Source organism: Cheilinus undulatus, linkage group 18, assembly GCF_018320785.1.
Source record: "Cheilinus undulatus linkage group 18, ASM1832078v1, whole genome shotgun sequence".
Taxonomy (NCBI): Eukaryota; Metazoa; Chordata; class Actinopteri; order Labriformes; family Labridae; genus Cheilinus; species Cheilinus undulatus.
The window spans coordinates 18654225-18680086 of NC_054882.1; the positions used below are offsets into that span (position 1 = coordinate 18654225).

Sequence of the window (25862 nt, forward strand, 5' to 3'; positions counted from 1 at the left end):
ATGACTGTTAAGGCTTTAAGAACTGTGAGCAGGAGCTTAATGGTATGGGTTTCCATGGCCAAACAGCAGCATGCAGACCACCTATCACCATGGAGCAGTGGAAACATGTTTTGTGGAGTGACGAATTGCACTTCTGTGTTTGGCAGTCAGATGGGTGAGTCTGGGATTGGCGGATGCTAGGAGAACATTACCTGCCTGACTGCATTGTGCCAAATGTGAAGTTTGGTGGAGAAGGGATAATGGTCTGGGGCTGTTTTTCAGGGTTTGGACTAGCCCCCTATCTCCAGTGAAGAACAGTCTTAATGCTTTGACATTTTGGACAATGCTATGCTTCCAACTTTGTGGCAAAAGTTTGAGGAAAGCCCTTTTCTATTCCATCATGACTGTGCCCCTGTGTACAAAGCAAGGACTATTTAGATGTTGAGTTCGGTGTAGAGGAACGTGACTGGCCTGCACAGGGCCCTGACGTCAACCCCATGGAGCACCTTTAGGATATACTGAAATATGGGATATACTTCTCATCCAACATCAGTGCCTGACCTCATAAATGCTCTACAGCAGTGCTTCTTAAAGTATGGGCAGGAGTACTCTGGTGGGCTCCATAGGTATTGCAGGTGAGCTGCAAGAGGTTATTTACAATAACTAAAAACCAAAGAAATTGTTTTGTTTTTACCCACTTTTTTAAATGATCATGAAATACTTATTTACTCAGAAGTAATAGTGATACACAACTGATGTCATAGCTTAATTAGTTTTAGATTACCTGGTGGCACTCCATTATCCATTTTGCCATGCTGCTCCCTTCCTGATTTCGAAGAATTTTTCAGTGTCTTTGGATACATTAATGTGACAGGGACAGAGTTTGCTGGGTCACAAGATACATTCACAGAGATAAAAATTACAAAAGAAAATTGCATTCAGGGGACTTTGCAAAAGCCTGGTCAAAGCAAAATAAATAGCAGTTCCCATGATTGTACTTTGTGACCCTACAAACACTTTCTTTTGAACACTAATCTGAAAGCAAAGCAATTGCATTGGAATTCCCAATTTATGAAACAAAAGTTGAGATATTTGAGTCTCATGTAATGGTTGTGCAAGGGTTTTGATGGGCCCCAGAAGTTTTCCAGGTCTGGAATTGGGCTGAAGTTTGGGAAAGGCTGCTCTGCAGAATGAATGGGCAAAAATCCCACAGAAACACTCAAAAATCTTGTGGAAAGCCTTCCAAGAAGAGTGGAGGTTGTTGGAGCTGCAAAGGGGGGTTCAACTCCATATTAAAGTCCGCCAAAATTAACCTAAACTAAAAGTTTTTCGAAGGAATTTTAAATCTAAAAAGTTGTAAGAAGAAAGTGAAGTCTGTTGGCATGATAAAGCAGAAAAATAAAATCACAATCAAATTCTGTGTAAACCATGGCTTCAGTATTTATTTTATAATTTCAAACAGACCACACAATATTACAAAAATATTAAGTGCTGCATGTCATACAAAAGCAGTTGTGCTGACTGTAGAAATGGCCAGTATTAACTTCCAAAAAATTCAGAAAAAACAAGGTATAAATACAAAACAAACTATGTACAAATACCAGGAAAATAATGCTCATTGAAAAAAACCCTACAAAATTCTGAATTCACATATTTTCTATTCTACAAAGTAAAAACTCATACGCAAACACACCATGACACCCATTTTCCTAGTTGTCAAATTCACACAGACAGACACACAATTCAAGTTTCGTTAGGACAGGACAGTTAGCTTATCTCTGCAGCATAGAGGGAAAGCCAAAAAATACATCAGCGTCAAATTTAAATGTCGAGAACGCCAAACAGATAAAATCACAGCTGCTCTGAACTCAGGGTGCATCACCTTCACATTTAGAAAGGGCTGCACAAACATTTATGGGCTTAACATTTCAACAGGGAAGACGTTAACTCTTTCTTCAGAGTTCTATTGTTTCATAACAAAAAAAAGGGGAAATTATCACTACTCTATTGACACTTTAATTACATCAATTTACTGCAACACAGAGGCTGCATTTCATTCATTTTGGGGTAATTTCCTCAGAAATACGAGAGTAGATTTGCACTACTTAATCAGAAACAAACAGATGAGCACCTTAGCTTGAAATAAAGCTGCCAAACCAATAAGAGCGATGACAACTCTTGCAAAGTCACGATTGTTTTCGTTCACAGAAAAATCATTATCAGACATTAAGTCTTGATCTACATCCAGCATCGGCAGTCTCATATTTTGGCACAAAATGTAGCACCAAACAGGACCAAGGCTGATATAAAGCTTAAGGAAAGAGAGCAAACCTTATCAGACAGAAACTTTGAACACAGACTAACTTTATGTTTGATCTGAAGGTTCTATAAGAATGTTAATTAAAGGAGTATTTCACAGCTTAATTCAGTGCTGAAGATGTTAGGACTTGAAATCTTGTGTATTGTTCTTGATAGTTTTCGCAGACTCTCATCCAGTGATTGAAGCTGCCTGGCTGTTAAAGCTGACATAATACAAGGCTGCCCCCTACGGGTCAAAGAGTGGCACATACATTTACACTTTGGAAATAAGAAGAACAAAATATTCCTGAGTTATCAAACTGTAAACACTGTCTGAAATCCAAAAACATCAGATTCTGTTGCTGGTGATGTGATATGCATAATAATCCCTCTATTTTTGTCTCTGTAGCACAAACAGTCCCTGCTTTAAAACAGTGTTTTCTAAAGTTTGGAGAGTACACACATCAGTGTAAAACTCACCATACCTCTCATCTGATCAGTTTCACAATCATATATACACGTTATTTTCTTTATTAAAATAACAAAGAGGGGAACCCCTCCCTCTGAATCATTGACATTAAAACAAACATGGCATAAACAAAGAGCGATGGCTTCAAAATGTAATATTTCCGACCTCCAGAGGAGATTGTTTAATGTTTACCCCCTAACCCCGCCTGTCTACCTCAGCTCTTCAACAGATCTCCGAGATCATACGTGTCGAAGAAATCCGACACCCCCTCGCTGTCCTCCAGGCTCCAGAGGTAATCGTCGTGGTCCAGGGGAGGAGAGAAGCTCACAAATGGGGTGTTGGGGTCTGCAGTGAAAGACGTACCAGGGAGCTGGTCCTCTGTGATCTGGAGCAGGCTGGGGGGCAAACCCAGGAGACCCTCCACATCCAGCAGAGAGGAAGAGGAGGCTGCAGCTGAAGAGGATGCTGGGGCTACTGTAGATACGTTGGCTGTGTTTGAGAAAAGGACAGGGAGGAGAGGTGGAGATTTAAATTTAGGTTTTGTGACTTCCAACTTGTCTTTCTTATTCCTTCTATATATGATCGACTGTTTTTAAAGTGGATTTTTTATTTCAATTGTAAAGAATAGAATTATTGTTCATCTAAATATTTATGCCCTCCTAAAGGCTCATTTATGCTCTTTGTCTGATATGCATATGGATGCAGATGGAGCCTTCTGCTTGTGCTCTGCATTATTTTCTTCTGCATGCTTTTAATACCACGCAAACATTGCAATACCACAGGAAACTGCAGTGTGGTTTCAAACAGCTAAAAGGCCAGTCAAATACTATGAAAAACAACTCATTGGAAATGGTATAACTTATTAAGGAAACATTGAATGAGTTTTTATAGAAAACCATGAATATGGTAAACAATAAACGTATTTGAGCTTGTATTTATACTTAATTTTCTTGCAGTCATACTTGCCTATACACTATGCATGTTACTGGAGGATACCACAAGAGGGCATACCAGAGAGCTCAGGGCATTTTCAACTTAAATCTCATGAGACCCACACTTTTGTTTAGAAAACATTTTTAGTTTGGCATAATTTGGATCTGACAAGTATAAAACTGGAACCTCGTCTTTGAGCAGGAAGTAGATTTCCCCAAAGAATGAAGTCTGCATATGAGGACAATAGGTTTATCTTACAATTCAACAAAAAAAACAACAACAACAATATTCCTTGTAAGAAGTCATTTTCACACAGTATGGATTTTAAAGACAAACTCAAAAACAACACAACACATCTCTAGAAAGCCCTGTTTCTGCAGCGACACATTGTTGAGCAGGTTTTTGATAATTTTGATTGTATCGATCAGTTGGTAGGGGGCCATTCAGTCTGTAAGGAATGATTTATTTAGATGATTTAATTTGACACGTATGGAGTCATATTTTCCAATAATGGACCACAGGTACTTGTTATGGGCAAGTTTTAATGTACCACTGAAATTTCTGGAGGTCTTGGAAAAGTTCCTTTTAAATTATGAGAGATATCAAAAAAATATAAATAATCTCCACATAAACCCAAAAATTTCCAAGGCATTGTCAAAAATTGCTGCGAATACTCTTTCAAAAATTAGAAACATTTAATTAAAATAATCAAAGACCCTCAAATATTACCCCAAACATTTTAGTAAACTTTCTGAAAAAAACCCCGAAGATTAAGATAAAACTTTCTCCAAAAATTCTATATATTTCAAAGCACATTCCATCCAAAATTTCCAATCAAATTCCCCCAAAAATTACAAATAAATTCCCTTAAAAAAAATCCACAGAAGATTTCCAATTAAATACCCCAATGTTACCATGAAAATTCAGGAAAATCTCAAAGGGTATTCAAACCAAAAGATAAAAGTACATGAAAGTACCCCAAAATCCAAAAGAAAATTCCACCAAAAACTTTAACTTAAACTCTTAAAAGTGTTCAAACATGTCCCCAAAATATTGCATGAAAATTCCTCAAAATTTCAAAGCAGTTTGCCCCGAATTTCCAAAGAAATGTTACAATTATCTCAAAAATTCAAATCATAGAATTACTAACTTTGTTGAAGGAAAGCCAGATATGTAACATCCTCATATGTTCATGCAGGGTCTCAGTCGGATATAATATATGGGATGTTATACTACTAACATGGCAACAGTGAATATTATGATAATTTTAAGCTCAAAACTAATAAAATATTATCAATAATCAATGGTAACATCTGATCAGTTCAAACTGATGATCTGGGTCAGAACACAACATTACAGGCATGCTCGATTCAGACAGGAGATCAGCTCAGAAGATGATCAGAGTGACTCTTGATTTCACATTGTCAAATTAAACATGTTCAATATTTATGATGAGAAATTCTGGGGACATCGAGAATACCCAAGATGATTTTGAAAATCTTTTAGTTTGTCTCAGGTTTTAGCAGCACTGTCTCCAAACTTAGCTGATGTCTCTTCATCAAGAGCTAACCCTTTAGTTTTTAAACATGCATGCAAATTAACATGTAAACTCTTAGCAAGAATAAGCAAACAACCCATGACACTTATCTAAAGAGCAATCTAATTTCTTCCTGGGCTGTTAAAAAAAAAACAAAAACCCTGAGAGCTGCACTCACTTTCGACAGGCTCCTCTTTGACGCTGTAGCTTGGCGGGCCCATGGAGGATGCTGCTGGTGCGCAGTGAGGTTGAGGGAACTCCTTTTTAGGGGTGACTGCACTTTTAACAGGGCTGGCATCTTCAAGACCCTCCTCTGGACACAGGTAGACCTCGATGGGACCGTTTTTACTCTTTAAATAGATCTGTAATGAACCCTGCTGCAAAGAGTAAACACAGAAAAAGGCATTGATCTTGTTAATGTTTTCTTTGTGCAGCTGTTGATAACCTGTGTTTATAATCTATTTTTGCAAAAAAAAAAAAAGTGTGCTCACCCCTGCTGTGTCTGGAACCTCCAGTTTGGTGTCAGCGGGGGCCTTGACAGCGATGACAGTCTGGTCTCGGAGACTAGCGATGGAGCGGATGTCCTGATACGTCACATAGCCCAACGTAAAGTTTAAAATCAAGGATAACAGCTGCAGCAGATATTTAGTGAGTATTTTACATGTGAAACTAGACACAGAAGACAAACATAAGAAGGTGTGGCAGGAGTGATGTAAAGGATATCTCTGATTGTCTTCATATTCTGTGAGCTGTTTGAGCTGTGTGCTGCTGGAGTGGATCAGTTCATCCAGACATCTCTCCTGTCTCTCCAGGTTTCCAAGCTCTCTCCTCAGGGTGCTGGCCTTCTCTCCTCCACCTGCACCACCCTCAAATACATCACCGACCCTACAGGAAGATGCAAAAACACAATAAGTGACGACTCCAACAAAAACTGACAATGTTAAAGAGAGTACTCATTCAACACGGTTCAGGAATCAATAGAAGATTATACTGGCCAAATGTGGCCCATGAGCCATTTTTGACTGGCCCTCAACAAATTCTTGAAATTAAATGATATAATGTCCACATTAAAGCATGTTATTGATATTAGATGATATTACACTCTATCATTCTTCTTAGTTTCAGCACAAAGCAGTGCTACCATGCTAATTATGTAAACAAGCATTTTGACGAGATGCATTTATTCACATTTTCATAATTAAATTGAGACAACACTGTAAAAGGTAAATATATTGGCAATCAAAATAACAATAACATGATTTACACCCTGAAAGGTAACGACAGCAAACAGCAGCACCAATGACATTCCGGGGACAGGGCTGGTGGTATCAATGGCTAACCAGAGCCCCCGAAATCTGATTGGCCACCCCAAACTCCTTAAAATAACTTGCTATTTGCCTTGTCAGTCATTAAATGGCCATTTTAGCATGCCCAATCACTGAGCATATCTGAACCTACGTTAGACTGGTTTTACTAACTTTATTTTTCTCAAGGTGAGGTATATGAAAGTGGCCCCACCATCCTTGTATATTTCTGTATATGGCCCCCAATGGAAAAAGTTTGGACAACCCTGGTCTAGCCCTTAAGTCACATCAGGGTTCAGGTCTAGCCTGTGGCTCCTTTCCTGCATGTCTCTCCCTCACTCTCTCCTCCCCGTTTCTGACTCTTTCCACTTTCCTTCTCTAAACAGGAAAGAAAAACCGCAAATATAAATGTTTTACATAAACCCAAACAGAATTTGGGAAAGGCTGGTTTATAAAAACATGATGGACTCAGCCTCAAGTGAGGGGCTCTAGTGTGGTATGCATGGATGCAATTTAGGAGAACTGGGACATGCCACAAGTTGTCTTTAGGTGCAGTGTCACCTTAAGGCCAGTAGAGGGCATATTAGGTAAATTCAGGATGACTCATGATGCTTTTTTGTCAATCAAACAGCTTCTGAATGAACACTATGTTTCACAGTAGGATTTTTTTTTTAACTTGCTTTGTGGTAATTCATAATCATGATTGTGGAACTAGTTCCTTTTTCTAACTTATCTGTGCATCTGAAATCAATTTTAAATGGAAAAAAAATAAGATATCCTTTATGATGCTTTTATTGATACTTATATCACTGAGTCCTGCCTGAGCCTAAAAGGATGTCTGGTATGATGCAATACATTATATGATAGTGTATTCATGATTTCATTTTCATTACGATTTATCAAAGATTTTCCTTTCTTACAAAGTCATGGGAACAAAGCCACAAATTAATAAATATTTTTCTTCAATTCAAATTGTGACAAAAATGACAAACATCCTAGTAAAGTGAAGGAAAGTGACTATCCATCCATCCATCCATTTTCTACACCTCTTATTCCGTTCCAGGTCAGGGGGGTGGGGGGGCTGAAGCCTATCCCAGCTGTCATTGGGCGAGAGGCAGAGTACACCCTGGACTGGTCGCCAGGGCTGACATATAGAGACAGACAACCAGGCATGCTCACATTCACACCTACAGCCAGTTTAGAGTCACCAATTAACCTAATGAGCATGTTTTTGGTGGTGGGAGGAAGCCAGAGTACCCGTAGAGAACCCACGCATGCACAAGGAGAACATGAAAACTACGCACAGAAAGGTCCTGACTGGGAAGCGAACCAGCGACCTTCTTGCTGTGAGGCAACAGCGCTAAACACTGTGCCGCCATATCGCTCTGGGAAGTGACTAATTTATATATTTTTTATATAATTTTTGAGCTTTTTTGCCTTTATTAGGATAGGACAGCTAAAGACAAATAAATGTTACCCCTTCATTTTATGTCACAGAAACCAAAGTACCTCTGCATATTAGAATAAAAAAGTGCACTGAAAATAAGTATTTTTTGTTTAAACTGTCCATATTAAAGTCGATTTTTTTAATTGCACTGTGAAGTTTATTCATATCTTCAACTGTCAGACTATTTCATCTCTAATGTTACTTCTTCGTTGCTACTCACAGCCACTGGATGTTGTTCTTGGACTTCTTTCGGATGAGCTGGACCCCCTCCAGGACATTGGTGATGTCGTAGATGCGTCTCTTTTGGACCTCCAGGACTTCAGTGGCCCAGTTCAGGTCAAGAACTCCATCAGGAGACTCGGCAATCAGACCCACAAACTTCTTTGTGAGGAGACCCAAGGATGTGTCGTATCGTGTTCGCTCACCTGGTGACTTTGGAGCTGAAAGTAAAGACAGAGACATGGGAACAATAAGGACTAAAGGCAGAAATCCTTATTATAAAGGGTAAGATGATGAAAATATGACCAAAATAGAGAATATTTCAGCTGTACTTTACCTGGCCTGTTTATAATCTAAAGCTATCTAACAATTTCATATTAACTTGGTTAAAGGTTTGTCTTTTTAAATCTTTTTTAGGAGCTTCTTTGTCCTGCAGGAACAAATCCTGATGCCCCTCTGCTTCTTACCCTAGGCTTATTCAAAAGAAACAGGACTTCCTCCAGAGCACCCCAAACCTCATCCCCTATACAATCTTCCACCCTCTCATCCAAACACCAAACCCAATCCCTTTCCTGTCCCCTTTGGACTCACACCGTTGTAAAGAACTGTAATGGGACAACTTCCTTATCTCCCCACACTTAAGGAGTACTTTACAGCTCTTTTTATAATAAAACTGGATTTATTGTGACTTTATTGTTGACTGCATCCTTCTGTTTGTCATTATTGTCATTTAATGTTACTGTGCCTGCATTTCTCTGGATTATGTTCATCTTTTCTGATTGTTTCACCCTTTTTTGTACTAAAAACTTAATGTAATGCATGAAGTAGTCCTGCAGACATTTAAGAACAGATTTCAGTTCTGTGTGACCTGAAGTCTCTATGAAGACTGACTGTAAAAATGCTGGACACGTTTAACTGTTTTTTTTTTTTGTGTGTTTATAAATGATCAATTTCTCGATTACTTTGATGAAAAGCAGGCTTGAAAAGACCGAATCAATTAAAACACCCTTTTCCTAAGACATGTGCATAGGAGAGGATTGAATCCATCAAAAATGCAGACAAACTAATTGCATAAACCGATTACAATGTATGCATTTGTAAAACGTATACAGTGTGCATATCACAGGTACATAAATCTTTCATCTTAACTAGTATCATATTGTACATTAAAAATTCTGGTATCCACTAACCTTACTCTTTTCAATATGTCATTTCATCTCCCTATGGTTTGTATTGTGGTACTCACTCCTTGGACTTGGTATCCTGGCTGTGATGCTGCATTTGCCTTTGGGTGTGCGAAACTCTGGCAGGTAAAGTGGATCCTCCAAATCCAGCTTTCTTTTTGCCTGAAGAGAAAGAGGATTGAGTAAACGAGTGTTTTAAAAGACGAGGAAAAATGTCCCACACTGTCACCATTTAAATAGGATGTTTGCAATCACTTCATCCTGAATGCCTGATGGGGGAGCAGGGATGGGGGACAGCCTAAGGAATGACTGGGCACGGAGGAAGGTATCATAAAATTTCTACATACATTGAGTATGATCACTTCAATTTACAAAAATGGGATTTTTTTCCCTCCCACAGGCGTGGAGGTGATCAATATCACTCAGTCCTGCAGACTAGAGGGCTGCATTGGCAGTAGGATATCAAGGGACCCAACACATATACTGCTACTCTAAATATTAAAAAAAGATGATCAAGAATCCACACTGGATACAGGCGGGATTGAACACACCCATTGCGGATGCAGGGGGAGAGGATGGCATGCTCTGCAGGAGCAAGAGGTCAGAAATCCAGCAGGAGAGGGTGGAAGGAAGACAAGAGTCTTGCAGAGTCTTGTACTGAGCTAAGAGGCTAGCTGAGCCCCTTTAACATATTAAAAAAAATCCTTTTTGTCACATTAGCATTTAACTGAAACAGTGATTTTCTATCAAGCAAATAAACATTGTGAGGTGAGATGCCCAGTGTGCCGTTCACAAATGAGCCTGCTCACCAAATCAGCTCTTATGTGAGCCAGGTTAGCTAGCTCCTGTTTGAGCTCTGATGAGCTGGGCAAAATGATCTGGTTCTCTGAAGAGAGATAGATTTCCCGTCACAACGAGTGAGACTGGAAGGACATCACCTTCCGTTTCTCTGTGAGCTTTTCAAACAGAATATTTCACTATGTTTGGGACACAAAAGTAGCTTAAAAACATTTTTTGTTACACTTTTAATGCTTGGCATACTTGTAAATAGCACAAACATGGCCTTTTGGTAGTGTTTCTCTATGTAGATATCACCTTTTCCCCTCTACCTAGAGTCCTTGGCAGCTGCGTCACATCATCTGCAAAGAACCTATATTCTGACTGTATCCAACGTCTGGATTATGTACTACTCTGAGGTCAAATGGAAGCTGTAGGCTATTCTTCCTGGCTTGTAATCCCTGTTGGTTTTACATGATGGCGAGTTAAATTTAAGTCATGAGAATCAAGTGTGTAAGGCCAGTTTGGCCCATTCGTGAAACGGTGACATCAATGCTAGTAGAAGTGCTAAATAGGGGGCTGTTGAATGGTGTCGTAAATGTGCCAACAGCCCTCGAGTGCAGGAACAAAGCACCCCCCTCACACTTTCTCAAGCACTTTGAGTTGTGTGTGTGAGGGAAGGGGGATGATCAGCTCTCAGCACACCGCCTGCATAACTCGAGGAAATCCTAGGATCCACTCAATGACCTCTCCCCCCTCTTCTCTGAAGCTTAACACACAGATAGATGATTACATGACTGCTACACTAAAACACACACTAATCAACAGATGCATGCGCAACCTTTGGACCACTATAACCTGATTATCTTTATCATGTGACTGTAACGTCTCACAATAACCTAAATAACTTCATAAAACAAAAGTGAAAATGGTAAGAGACAAGATTTCCTCTTTAGATTGAGAAATGACCAACTGACAAGAATGTTGTGAAAACCAGCACCACCCAACAGTGGACGATGACTCCAGGCTAATGTTTAACTCCATGATGGATGTGAAAGTTTTCAGTCAATCTTTAAACATAATTGTCACTCCAGTGGCTTCAGCTTGCATCACAAAGGCTGCTGGGTAATTTAGCATCTGGTTACCTATGATTGTCCTCTCTTTTACCTTTATGGTGAGTTTCCACCATATGGTCCAGTTTGATATGGGCTAGTACATTTAACCCTGATCTTGCAAAGATAGTTATTGCGTATCGTTTCTAAATATTGAAACTTCTAGTAATCTGTATTGGCCCTGAAAAAAACATCTGTCAACATCTAAAAGAGACTCTCAGAACCAGTTCAGTTTAAATAGTTGATGACTTGAACCAATTCCTCTGTAGGTTTATTTCATAAAATAATGCACTACCATTTACGCTAAAAGTGTGTCTGTGAAAAATAATTAAAGGAGAAAAGCTGTTTAGGTCAGTACAAAGAATGGCATGTTTTTTCTGTTTGTTCATTTACACCATCATTGCACAGAAAGTGAAGCTCATTTTGAGTGATCAAAAGATCACAGTGAGTCTAGCTCCACTCTTTAGGGTTGAATGCTTTATACACCAACAGGAGGGTGCCAAAAATAGTTCGTGTGGATCTTTTAATTAGGTACTATTGACTATTCTCAAAAAGTTGCATACTAAACAGTCAAAGTGAACCAAACCAGACAGCTTTAGTTCCCTGTCTTCAAAAAAGACAAATCCCTTTTTTCAGTGCATGGCTCCAGTAAATCACTTTATTCAACAACTGACAGGGACAGGATCAGTAATTCATTGACCATGTGTGGATGAGTGTCTATGTGTGGAGATAATCAAGGCTGCCATTGTCCCAGTCACTCCCTGACACGTCCACCTGTTGTCCAGCGACATCTGGAGCAGCATGGCAAGTGTACATGCTGATGGCGGGACATCTTTTGATCCCTACAGCACACGAGCAGCCAGAAAGAAGCTTTAGGGACAGTGCAAAAGAAACTTCACTAGGCAAAACGGGGATTGTAACTATTTGTGAAGACTTCTTATAAGTTAAAACTGTGTTAATGAGTGATTTTAAGAAATGACAGCTGTACTTTAAACAGAGGGACGACTTGTCTTCAAGGCCACCCATAAGGGGGGATAAAGGGGAAAGCTTTCTGGGGGCCCAGCCAAATGGGGGACCCTTGAAAAATCATGGTCCATTGTAAAGTTAAGCTGTGATAGCCATTTTTAATTTCTAACCTGAAAAATTATTGCTCAAAAGCAACAAAAAAGAGCTTTATTTTTGCTGTAGTGTAGCATAGCCTAATTTCAATGTAAGCCCCTCTTTTAACTGAAATGCCCCTTTTTTTGCTAATGTTAACAATGTGAATGGACAAATTGACTAAAATGTTCGGCAAGTAATGTCAGACTTCATAGCTAAGCCATGATGTGCACAAACTTCAGGATACCAGAGAATAAAGTAGAGGAAAGTGAAATAACTTAAAGGGAAAAAAATAAAAATAATGAAGTAACTGGTAAAAAAGAGCAAAGGTGGGTTGAAAGACACAAAAAGGGTCAAGAAATTGTGAAAAGTGGTTAAAAAGAGGACAAATTGAGCCAAAAGAGGCAAAAATGAGTCAAGAATGGCAAAAAGGGGTTGGAAGTGGGAGGAAAAATGGTAAAAACTGGTTAAAAAGTGGCAAAAATTGGTCTGAAAGAGGCAAAAATTGGTCAAGAAAGGCAAAAAGTGGAAAATCGATAGATGGGAAAATGGTGAAAAGTTGGCAAAATCGGGTTAAAAGGTTCCAAAAATGGGTCAAGAAAGGCAAAAAATGGGAGGAAAAATGGTGAAAAATGGTTGAAAAGAGGCCATATTGGGCTAAAAGAGGCAAAAATGGATCAAGAAAGGTAAAAAAAATCAGAGGCAAAATGGTTAAAAGTGGTTAAAAAGTGGCTACAAGGCAGAGACAGTGGGCAGAAGGTTATGAAAAGGGGTTAAAGAGTGACACAAATACATAATTTAAACATCAGAACCCAATAATAGCTTGACACTTTTCAGCATCAAAATTAAGTTACTGTTAGCCAGGATGCTAGCACCAATGCTACTGATCCAAGACACATGCATTGGGATATCAATAAATCACAACAGGGGAGGGCTCATTCACTGGGTTTATCAGGCCCCAGACAATTCTGCAGCAGGTCTGATTGTCTTGTAAACTTGATGATCCTTTTCCTTTCAGCTCCATTGCTCAGTTTTATAACTTCGAGTGGTGCAGTGGATCATAAATAGATCTCAGGGTTTGGATCAGTCATGGATTTTTGTCACAGCGTAGATCTTTTCTTGAAGCAGCAGTGGAAAAAAGACACCATAATATTACATTTTCATCTCCCTGATGTGAAATGAAGTAATCATCAACAAAATATCAATACTTCATGACCTGTTTCTCAGTGCAAAATAAGTGGGTAAAATACATTTGAATGTCTTCATACTTGTAGAGCGGATCCTCATGGTGCCTACATGCACTCATTTATCGCTGCCTTCTTTTCAAGTTTTTAAAGACAGTATATTTATTATACAGTATATTTTTTATATTTATTTTACACCATGGTGCTGATTTTTCTATTGATCCACTGATCCACTGATGGTAGGGTGGTCTAGTACAGCCAAAGCGACACCATGTCTGCATTTTTCAGGCTCACAGGTTGAAAATTACAGCCGCAGGCATTGTGGTGTGTTGTTAGAGGGGCACCAACGGTTCCAGCCTGCAGCTGTATGGGTTAGGGAGGGGGCCCTGATGTAGCATTTTCTCTGTGAAGTCAACAGTATTTCATGACACTGTGCCAATTTTGAACAAACAGATGCTTAGGAAACATCCTCTGCTCTCTAAAGACTATATCAAATGGTTTGCTTCAGTGTTCAGTCAGAAAATGATGTTGTTTATCAAAGTTAAAGGATGCATTTGTTCCAAATCTTACTCACACTCAACTATCAAGGTGCTGCAGATGAATCCTAAAAGCTTTGCTTCTTTTAGCTCTTTATCTCCCACCCTCGTAGTATCACTCCACTCATGTTTGCTGTAACCTCACCCTGCCTGCCTGCCCAGTTACACCCAGACACCACACGTGGCCTTCTATGTTCACTCGACATCCTCCCGCTGATTCCCGCCATCTCTGCTGCTGTGGCGAAACATCTACAGCAGCGTTTCACACACAGAGTCAGAGTCACGTGAAGGCAAGCCTTTCTTTAAAAAACAACAAACCTTGTCTGTCAGGCTGCATGGGACTCAGATTCTAAACCAAGCCAAGGGCAAGTTGCAGTTTGCCTGCAAATATCTCCAGCTCTTTACACCCCCCCCCGCCACACCCCAGAAGAACAACAATGCCTGCATCGCTGATGAGATCGTCAACTTGTCACTTAAGAGGTAAAAAAGAAGGGTGGATCTGCCCATTTGGGGGGAGAGGCTGCTTTGAAATGCAAAACTCCTCCTATAGAGGACATTATGCTGCAGCGGCCTGAGGCTGGAGTAAAACAAGGTGAAGGAGAAAGGAGAAGTTTGGGTGAATGCATACAGTTGGCAATGTCACACCCAAGTGTCATCAGTCTGAATGAGGCCCAAACAGAGAAGCTGTAAAGAATCTCTGGAGCCACAATGTGATTCAAGAGATCCCAGGAAGTAGTAAGAAGCCCACCTCTTAGAGAGATTCTTTCTAAGAGGTGGACAGAAGAAGGATGCTTCAAAAAGTTGACATCAATGCTCAAGCAGTTTTGGCAGACTGTCCACATTCCATGTAAATCTGGGAACAAATGCACTCGTGACATGAGCGGGGAATAAAAGGGACATTGTTAGTATTATTCAGACCTCCTTCACTGCTTATCTATCAGACAGGCAAATTTATTCATATGCAGTGCAACAGAGCAGTGAGGACAAGGGTGGTCATTGACCATAAAATCCAGATGAAAAGTTGGACATGTCCTATGGACAAGTGTAACCAGTGAACTGGTAGAAGATGCTGAGATGTGGCTTAATTACTGCAAGAGCAGCCACAAACATCAACCCAAATTTCGCCCCATTTATTACCTATAGCAAGAACTGGTACACAGCTCAAATGTACCATGTAAGACTGAAATTATTTTCACAATTTCTATGGTTAAAATACTATTAAAATCTTTAAATAGGATTAAAACTGTTAGCAAACTGCACTTTAATATTACAGTAAATAATGTCCAGACAGAATGCTATGTTGGTTCATTTACCAAGATGATGGACATCCTCTATGTGACCCTTATTGTTGTTTTCCTGTTGATTATTGTGAGTTTTACTGCTAAGAAATAAAATAACACTGGGGGCAGCATCACAGGCTCTCTATTCAGGTAGCACAACGTGATGACTGAACAGCCTGCCATTGGTTGACAGACCCTCACAAAGAAAAAGCAATATGACGGTTAGCATTAAAGTGAGCAGCACTGTAAATTGATTAAAAGGGATTAAAAGTTTTCAAATGTAATGTTGTGAATTTAATCTTTAAAGTCCCGAAAAGTCACCTGAGTTTTAGGCTCGCTGGAAATGCTGCCGAAAGGGATTCACAGGCACGGATGGCATCAATGGGATGGCACAAAGGCTAGCTTCAAGAGGAATAACAAGCCAGTGAGTGCATGCTACTCCCACGGTTTGAGTTTGTTTATTTTGGTCAAGCAGACAGTTGAAGGAAGGCTACTGCATCTTGCTTTATTATGATTTATAATACTACTTTGTTTTGCGCTTATCAACTAATTAGCCTATCAGTAAAGTGCTCTTTATGCCTATGTTTTGGTCTGTCTCTGCTCTGAACTCTGACAGTCTCAGTGAGGGCAGCAGGAGAGAAGAGCTGCCAGTATGTCCAAAAAGCCACTTTCACACATGCACAGCACACCTGAAAATCTCCTTAATGTATCTGCGTGAGCTGCATGTGTGAACGCAAACTGCTGGATTTGTCACCCAGACTTTACCCTGCAAGCCTCCTCACACTCCTCTCCTGCCTGGTGGCAAACTGAACTTCCTGCTATGATGGAAGAGTGTGATCAGGCAAGGGGATATTTTCTGGGTAGGTTACACAAGAAAATGTAAGGGTTGCATGAGAGAAAAGGGCTGTAGCGTAAGACGCTGTTGCATGGTCATTTTTACACCACCTCCTCTAAAAGTTTCATGGACATGGCCACCCTGGGTTTTGTAGGGAGGCCTGAGTCTTGTACTCCATTTTTATGAAAGGATATTCTAAAGGAAAAAGGAGCAAAAACATGCTAACTAAAGCCACCCTTTCATTTTCTTTTCCCTGAGTACTTCTGGAGCCCCAAACTGTAGGATTGTACATGGTTGTTGTATGGATCTGTTAAGCCTGTTAGCACTCAGAGAAACTTAAATCAAAAGATAAGACAATTGTCCTATAATAGACTTAAAAATTAACTTTTTGTGGTTTTTGTGTTGTTCAAGTTAAAGGAAGTGAGCTGCACATGGAGAAGTGGCACTTCCTGTAAACATGAGACCCATGGGTGCACATGAACTGAGGCAGCTGTGTCAGCAAGCAAGCAAGGAGGACACTCAGTCAGCTGTGTCTACAACTATTGTTAATGCAGACATCAATCACACTAATAATGCCTGCATGTCAATCACATTAACCTGAGCATGAGTTATGTTTCCCCTGACTGTGTTTTTTGAGGAGAGATATATTTATGAATTATTTGTTTCACCCATAAATCAGATATTGTATGTAATTTTCTGTATCAAAGGAAAAGAGAATGGGCTGAATGCATTCAGGACATATAGATACCTAAACTCAGCCTGTGCAGCCATCTTCAGTGTGTAAATTCAGGTCAGTTTCAAATATAATAAAGCTCTAAGAAAAAAAGTCAGAAAGCCATGAATCCCTTACCCAAGTACTCAAGAAAAAGACATTACAGTGAATCTACCAGGTGACAGCTGTGGCAGTTTTTAAGGCTGAGAAGAAAGGAGAGAGGAAAAATCTTCTTACAGCCACCGTGTCTCTGTCACTTTTTAAAAAAGCACCTCAAAAAGGATTGAGTTTCTTTATGATGCGAACATAGTAGAAGTGTCAGCCCGGTGCCCACTCATAGTAAGACTTTAAGGTGCTTTTCCGCTAAAGAACTGAAAGTTTACTTCATTCACTGAAATGTTGAGAAAGTTTCACCATCGTGGGACTTTTGAAACCTGATCTGCATTTTTTAAGGGTCATCTTTTTTTCCCCCCGACAGTTGAGACCACATCCTTGGTGAATCATCAAATGTGAATACTTTTCTCTTAATGGGTTGGGTTAACACGGGCCCCTGGTCATGCTGTGGATGTCCCAAGGGCCCAAAAACTTCTGGCAGTCTACAGGTGTATTACCAGGGGAGAAAATGCCCTGACAAAAGAGATAACGTAAAGCTTGACCTTGACCTTACAAAGCATTCATGAAATGTTAATATTAACCTGCAAAATGACTGAAGGCCAGCACTGCTACCAAGCGCCACTGTGATCCTATCTTAAATAAATCTCCGTTTTGATTGCTTACTGCTTTTCATTTTTTATTTGGGCTAGTTGACTAAACGTAACCTGTGTTTCCCACACACTGACAATACTAACTGGGGCCTTCCAGTTACACTGAAAGCCACCCAAGTGTATTTGCTGGCCACCATTTCTTTTTTGAGTCGTATATCATCCAGATCTTCTAGCAGAAAAGATACATCCACTGGTAAATCTTTCCTGTAATTACAACAAACAATATGTCAACATTCTTCTGCAGCATCTTGCTGCTTTTATCACCCTGCACTCCTGCACTTAAGCATGATGGCTGAGAAATACCACATCAGTCACAACAACCCCTCACACATGCAGCTGCTATGAAGACAGGATAGTGAGTGAAACCTTTAAAAGGGGAGTGATAGTGTTTGAGCATTTTTTTACAATGTACTATTGATGAATGCTGGCAAAAGAGCAGAAAATAAACATACCGCAAGAGGCCGGGTGGGATGGTTATTCTGGGACAAACACTGGCAACTACAGTTTGCACTGATGGAATTGGAAATTATTTGCCTAGGAATAAAATTGTGATCTTGATAGCTGACGTTTGAACGAAGCGTCGTTTATTAATCCTGTGGCGTTTTCACTTCCAGCTCTCATCAGATGGTTAAAATTGCTCTTGTGGTGGTTAAAAAAAAAAAAAAATCTTTAAACTGAATATTTAATCCTGATCTTGACACAGGCTGTCCATTGACATGAGAGCTTGTTAGGCGCAGCACTGAAGGTCATCCAAACATATGCAGGGAAATGGCACAGTTCATGGCGCATAAAAGAATGCCAGGGGGGATTCAGATAGTACACAGACAGGCAGAAGAATGACTGTAGGGGCTCATACGAGTTAAAAAGTCCAGGTTTCATTCAGCAGAAGTGCCTGGAACTCTGATCAGGCTCCAGATTATATGCGCCAAGTGATAACTCTCGGCTATGAACCTCTCTCTCTCTCCCCCCACTGGGCTCTGTATAGTTAAAGTAGCCTACTGATGGTCAGGTGAAATAACACCGGAGTCAAATCAGATATTGTATAAATCTGCTGCTATTTTACAGCCTAAAAAACAAATCTTATGTGTACCATCATCAACACACATACATTCGTCAACAGTGGATTCTGTTTGTGATGACATCAGTGCGTGACGTATCGGTGCCCAGGCTTGGATGTGTTGAGCAGTGTGAGTGCGGGCCGGGGGGGGGGGGGTCAAATACGGTCAAATACGGCATGATATGGATGGCCTAGTGTGAATGCGCACTTAATTTCTGAGCCTTTAGACACAACCCGGGATTCTTTAATTTGCAAATAAAGTCTTGAACTGTAATTAAAGCCCACCTTGTCATGTATAATAAGCCAGGTGGTAACCTGTTTTCCACTTTACTTACATCCTACTAATCCTCTTGAGGGGCCTATTAGTAAATACAGGCTCCAAGGGCAGGGGGTTAACCTGAGATTTGGAGACCCTGGCCCGTACACTCTAACCCTTCACCCATTATCCTCACAGCAATTCAGGAAATCTAAAAAAAAAAAAAAAAAAAAAGGCCACAATCCAAACCTGCGCAGAGTCCAATTAGTATTAAATAAAAAGAATATTAATTTGCAGAGAGCTTGGTTTCACCTATCATTTTCAGAATTTTTCAGAATACGAGTGCTTTTAAACAAAGAAGTGGTGATATAAATCTGTTAATTAAGCACCACCTTGATAAAGTTTCCTCCTTGAATGAAGGAAAACTCTAAGAAAACACCTGCAGCACTCACATCCTTGTCATGTGTAACAGTGCCACGCATGGTTAAAAGAACAGCTGAGGGCATCAGACTGATTTAACTCCTGTTTTTGGTGTAATTTTAGCAATATCAAAATAATTTTTACAGACCTTGTTTACATATCATCTATCAGAGCTTATTTAAAGCCATACAGAGATGGAATTGGTTCCTTCTCTCTGCTAATCTGAAATCAACTATTTACACAATCCATGTCATTAGATGCTTAATCCAATAGGGCTGATTTGAATGGAAAGGGGTGTTTATTTCTTAGGGGTGTGAATCTCTTCTTCTTCTCAAGACCATTCAATTCGAATCTCGATTCACAGGCTACAATTAGATTCACCGGCAATTCATTAAAATACAGAACTATTTGCTCCGATCCGGTCCAGTTTGATCTGGTACAAACTAGTTATAAAATAAAAATAACTTTTTACTTAAATAAAAATTTCATAAAAGGGGAAAAAGGACCATTTCATAATAGTCTGAGTGTCTTTGAGCTTATTTATAAGAGACTAAATCCCAGGCCTTCTGTGCAAACATTATGAAATTATATTTAAGTTTTCATCACACATATGCGAATGTGTCAAACTAAAGATATTCCTTTATTAGTCCTGCAAGGGGAAATTCCAAAGTTAATTTTGGAAGTTAGTTTGGTTAGTTGAAAGATTAATATCAAAGTTAATATTTACTGGTAAATACATTTTTGTTCTTCTGTACTTGTAACTTCTTTAGCCTTATTTATCCTGATAACAGTGAAAAATAAATATCAAATCTGCCCTAGAAGCACAAGTCAAAGCCAGTTTACAAATCAAAAGAAGATTTGCATAGGCAGAGCTCTGTGTGTCGGCTAGTACAGGAGAACATGGTGATAACCGATCCATATTGGTTTATCTTTACACCATTATTATTTCCCCAAATAACTGCATAATGGCCCAGCGTCTCTGCATGCCAATGCATGTTTGCGGTGATTAGCCAACAATACAATTAGAAGAGCATTTAAGCTGTGCCTTCTGACTTATTACAAAGATTTAGAGCGTGCACTCTATTGTGGTTCTTTAACAAATCACCACACAGGAAAGGCTCATATTTAACAGGAGATGTCTCCCTTTCTCATACATCAATGGGAGGGAGGGCATGCTTGACTTTCTCTTCTGCTGTCTGATAAACTTGATTCAATCGGAGATTAAGGGGGGATATTTTACTTGTTTATTGGTCATGGACAGCTTCCTACAGATCTTTAACCCCCCCCCCGCTAAAATATACATATTCAACGCTGATGACCTAGCAGTTCAGTCGTATCCCATGTGCATGGGAGGCTCAGGTTTGGGTCCAGCCATTGGCTCCTTTCCTGCATGTCTCTCGCCCACTCTCTCGTCCCAGTTTCTGATTCTATCCACTGTCCTTCCCTACAAAAGAACTGGTTAAAAGTATTTGTAGGTCACAAAAAGGAAACGCCACTTCATCCTGCACTTTTTCTTTGATAATGTAATGATTCATTTTATGATGTTCTTGGCATAAATCAAATTTTGCATGATCATTGCATTGTGATGTTGTGGCTACTTTGGAACCATATTGCTGATGTACTGTGAGCTATCTTGTGATCTCCACCGCTGATGAGTAAACACCAGTTGTTTGGCAGCGGCCTCTGACCTCCACCTCCTTCCTACAGGGATAGGAGCAGGTTACACAGGTCCTGCACTGCTCTAATAACAGGTGTGGTTGTTGCAGCTGTCATGTGGGTGTAATGACAAAAAATGCTGTACAAATGGAAGGGTTTATAGTGACTCTGGGGCATTTTTGAGAAGCTTGTTTCTTAGTCAAAGAGAGCTCAACTGAGCAGATATCAAATGCTGTGTTTACATTAGTGTCCTCAAAGAGCCTGGTCATTGTTTGATTGGTGTATCTCCCATTGTGGGGGCCAACCACAGGGGCCTCACACTCCTCAAACTCACCCCCTTATCATTATTATTGGCATTAGTCACACATACAGTGGTATGGTCAGGCTACAGCTGGAGATGTCACACAACTTCAACATGGCAGGCACACAGATACTTCCAGCAGCCAGAACAGTGGCTCCTCTGTGGCTTATCACGTCAAAACATATTTGAATGCGCCTTAAATGCTGCTAAACATGCATACCAATGGAAATGACGGATTATTCCGCCCACATACAAGCACACAACCCCCCATATTGGATACATTTAGATGTTGAAAAGCATATATGTGCTGTGTAGGATTGCATATGGAGTCTTTCTTTACCGGTAGCCGCCCGGAGGATGATCTGATGGGTTTAGCCTCAGGTCCGTGGGGGGTTGAGTACAGGCTGTTAGCTCTTTGTTCAGCCGCAGAGGTGTTGCATATCTGGGTGAAATATCCAGCCGGTACCGTGTTTATTAACGGGCTGGACAGGCCGGTGCTGTAGAACTCGGCTTTCACTCCTCCGGTGGACAAAACCTTCATTTTGTTCTGAGAGCAGGACAGTCCCACAGCCGGCCGAGCAGCTGCCGGAGAGACGCCTTTAGACATCCGCATCATTTTCCTGGGTAAACTGAATTTAACCGGATTGGTCAAGCGGAGGGAGAAGTTTGCTAGCAGCTAAAAGCACTAGAAGCTGTGTAGAAATGTCGCCTGAATAAACAAAATGCTGCTCCGCAAGCTCTACGTGATATTATATGTCTACAATACAAATATAATAACAAAGCACTGACCCATTTAGTTTAAATAGCCCAAACTCAATACAAAAGCATCTAATTCTGCTGTATTTCTGGTATTTTCTGGCCAAATAATGCAGCAGCCCTCTTGATGTTGTTATCCTTTGTCCGATAACAAAGTACACTTGTCTTTCAAGCTATCAAAAATATCTGCCCAATAAATAAATATCTACAATCATCCAACATTAAAAGTCCAGGCCAAAAAAGGCTTTAGGTTTCCTCTAAAAATAGGTCCGACCGTGAGATTTACGGCTTCCTCTGACTCCTTCTGATGCGGAACTATACCCGGTCTATGTCTCCTGTCCACCTCAGGGCTCCTCTCTCTCCATACAAGAGGACAAGAGCTGGGAAAGAACAGCTATTTTACCGCCAAACTTCGTCCCGCGAAATTTGGATCTCCCGCGGTTAGAGCTCGCCTCTGATTGGCTGACGGCACGTTCGGCTTGTCATATTTGCATAAAACAGTAGTACGCGCATCGGGCAGATCGTCTTAAAGGAGCAGTAACACAATTTCAGAACATAATGTTCTTTTATATCAGGCTGCAGATGGAAACAATGACCAATTCTTTCTTTCAGCATGAATGGATATATTCAAGAATTTATTTAAAGAGTTTTAATATTGTTGACGAACTTTTTCTGTTTTAATGGCTAAGATGAATAACATGTATCTTGTATTCAAGCCAATTCCATGAATGAAAACACTGAGTACTTTTTTAAAAATAACTTTAAATTGACTGTAAGTACTACTTAAGATTCAAGCACTTTCAAATATGATGAAAATATGAGCACTAGATGAAAATATTTGATGCATCCACAAAATTTGCTGTATAAACAAAGTTTGAAGCCTGTATCACATAATGGGGGTGGGAAACTGAAGACTTGAGTTGAACCTAAAGGCAAATGCTGCAAGTATTATGCTTAGAAATAAATATATACCAAGAAATTTATCAAAGATATTATATTTGGTCATTCATACAGATTTTAAGAGCCATTCTATTGTTATTAATGGTTCCTATACATTGAAAGTGTGGTCTTGCTCAAGGTGCTACTATGAATAGTTTGTAGATCATAATTGGATTTAGTCAGTACCACTCTTCCTTATTGGCTCAGAGGAGATATTGAAAGAAAACAACCCCTCCCCCATCAACAGCGACCAAACCCAAGCCATATGACTTGACCCCCATTGGCCAAGGCAAAGAAAACTCCAGACCCATAGCAAGCCTTTTGTCATGCCTTAATCTGAACTACAACTTAAACCTTGATATGTATATATCTCTGAATGCAGGATATGCTAATTGTGCCACTTCACATATTACCTAATGACTTTATACACAATATAAAGAAGGCTAGGGTTGTGCAGAAGTTGACACAGTTGTATGCTTGTTATTCTTGATTAGATAACTCTTGATTGTCTGTTGGATGAGATATGCTTTAAGGATCACATTAAAAGGATGTTAGACAGCAGATAAACTGACATATGTGTCGTCACATCTCCGCACAGCACAACCCTGATAAATCCCACCCTTTTTTCTTCCTCTTTCACACATTACATAATGCTGTGTGCCAATAGTTATAAGGCATGCAAAACCAAATATCTGCAAATGACGGATGCCTAATTTCATATGACTTGATTTGCAAACTTTTAATAAATGTTAGAGTAACTTTCTTTTATGCATTTTCAAAATTGCTTATGTTGGAACTTGGACTTTAGCAAGTCATGGTGGTTTGAGACTGTACATAAGCTCTATACTGCAACCAAGCCACAATTCTAGGTGTTATTGCAGCAATATGCATATATTACTTTTATCATATTCAATATTATAAGTACAATAGATGCCATTTGTGGTCATCCATTGCTGCATCTACATTAAAAACAACATTAATTTTAAATGGAATTGAAAAAGCAAGCATATTGTGTTTTAAGTCATTGTAAGCAGGCCAAACCTGCCATAAAATGGCTGGGACACCTCCCCGTAGGGCCCATTCATTGCACATGCATAATCCAATGCATGCGTATTGGATCAGTAGCCTGATGATAGCCTCTTAGCTGACACCACTCCCCCCTTTTGGTGCACCAATGAGCTGTTTTGGGGTTCAAAGTTTCAAAGAAAGGTGCCTCAGTTTTTTTTTTTTTTGTTTGGTGCAGGGCATGGTATGACTTTGAAGTCTGGCATTACTGACTAAGTGATTTTGTTTAGTAGACTACAGTGGCCTGGAAGTGCAATTCATAATTGCAAAGTCTGAAACACTTTTACGAAACTGTAAACTAATTTACATAGTCTGATATGAAATAACACATTCTAAAACACTTTCAGCAAAAACACTTTTACATTTAATTGAAGAAAAATATATATTACATTTTAAATGGACATTTTAAAAAACAAACTCACAGAACATGAAACCCTTTAACATGAGCTGGGACAAATTTACAAGTTGTAGCACACTTTTACAACTTCTGAAACAAATTTACGAACAACGGTATCTTACAGAAAGAGAACATACCAAATGCCAGAAGTGACCCAAGTTTTAGGTTTTGTAAAAATATTTGAGACATTGTATCTTTGTATAAGACTGAGTAAATTTGTTTCCGGTTTTGTAAAAATGTTTCAGACTTTGCCATTTTTATTTGACTGAGTAAATTTGTTTCCGGTTTTGTAAAAGTGTTTCAGACTTTGCCATTTTTATTTGACTGAGTAAATTTGTTTCCGGTTTTGTAAAAATGTTTCAGACTTTGCCATTTTTATTTGACTGAGTAAATTTGTTTCCAGTTTTGTAAAAGTGTTTCAGACGTTGCCATTTTGTTTGACTGAGTAAATTTGTTTTGAAATTTGTAAAAGCGTTTCAGACTGTAACTTTTATTTGACTTTGTTAATTTGTTTCCAGTTTTGTAAAAGTGTTTCAGACGTTGCCATTTTTATTTGACTTTGTAAATTTGTTTTAAGTTTTTTTTTTTTTAATGTTTCAGACTTTGCCATTTTGTATTAGATATTGCAAATTTGTTTCAAGATTTGTGACAGTAGTTCAGACTTTAAAAACTTTGTATCTGACTATGTAAATGTGCTCCATGTTTTTTCAGGCATTATAATTTTGTATCCGACTTTGTGTAAATGTGTTTTGTTATCTGTTAAAGTATTTTGCTGATGTTGATTTGTTTTGTGAGATGTAAAAATGTTTTGGTTATAGTACATTTGTTCAAAACTTTGTAAATGTGTTCTGCACTTCCAGGCCATCATAGTAGACCCACCTACACTGTTAAAACAACCAGAAAAAAGCCATCCCATTTTAATAAAAGGGGGTTCAAATTTTGAAAAAAGATGGCTGACTTTTACTGAAGCATCAAGAAATCAAATGTGTATTTTTGTTGTATTGAGAATGGTGAGTATCCATGTTGAATATGGCAGCCTAACTCCACTGGATCCTGTTTTTGCAGACCTCCATAGGCCCCCCATACTGCTGGGCCCCAGAAAGTTTCCCTTTCACCCTGCTTATGCTGCTTACACGCACAGTCAGACAGATACGGGTAGGTCACATGAACATATATGTTGTTGACAGCTTTTGTTTGGCACATTCCAAAACATGGACAGGTCATAGATTCTCTGATTGAGAGATGCTTGTATCTCTATGTGACTGATGAGTTTCGATACTTTATAAGGCCTGGTATCTTTGGTTTCACTTGATTTTAAGTGACTGAAATAGATTTGTGTCAAGGTTC

The 25862-nt window shown here is 39.4% G+C and overlaps 1 protein-coding gene across 2 annotated transcripts; it reads right to left on the reverse strand.

Annotated features, from left to right (window-relative positions):
- Window positions 1-1487: 1487 nt before the first annotated feature.
- e2f2 (E2F transcription factor 2) lies at window positions 1488-22445 on the reverse strand. Of its 2 annotated transcripts, none has more exons than XM_041812996.1 (7): window positions 21699-22445; window positions 9433-9532; window positions 8188-8407; window positions 5940-6101; window positions 5708-5822; window positions 5395-5590; window positions 1488-3235 (listed from the first exon to the last, which is right to left on the reverse strand). In XM_041812996.1, exons 1-7 carry the CDS (start codon window positions 21972-21974, stop codon window positions 2961-2963), a joined length of 1344 nt encoding a protein of 447 aa, XP_041668930.1. In that variant the 5' UTR covers window positions 21975-22445; the 3' UTR covers window positions 1488-2960. The 2 variants fall into 2 exon arrangements, with proteins under 2 accessions (XP_041668930.1, XP_041668929.1); XM_041812995.1 differs by having other exon boundaries at window positions 5395-5593.
- Window positions 22446-25862: the final 3417 nt, after the last annotated feature.

What these genes read in the sequence shown, in the direction of transcription:
- e2f2 (XM_041812995.1), bottom strand. Translation starts at nt 21,974, where the DNA reads ATGATGCGGATGTCTAAAGGCGTCTCTCCGGCAGCTGCTCGGCCGGCT. An exon ending in CATCCTCCGGGCGGCTACCG is followed by an intron (nt 9,533 to 21,698) that starts GTAAAGAAAGAC and finishes CTTTCTCTTCAG; the next exon opens with GCAAAAAGAAAGCTGGATTT. An exon ending in CAGGATACCAAGTCCAAGGA is followed by an intron (nt 8,408 to 9,432) that starts GTGAGTACCACA and finishes CTTTACTTTCAG; the next exon opens with CTCCAAAGTCACCAGGTGAG.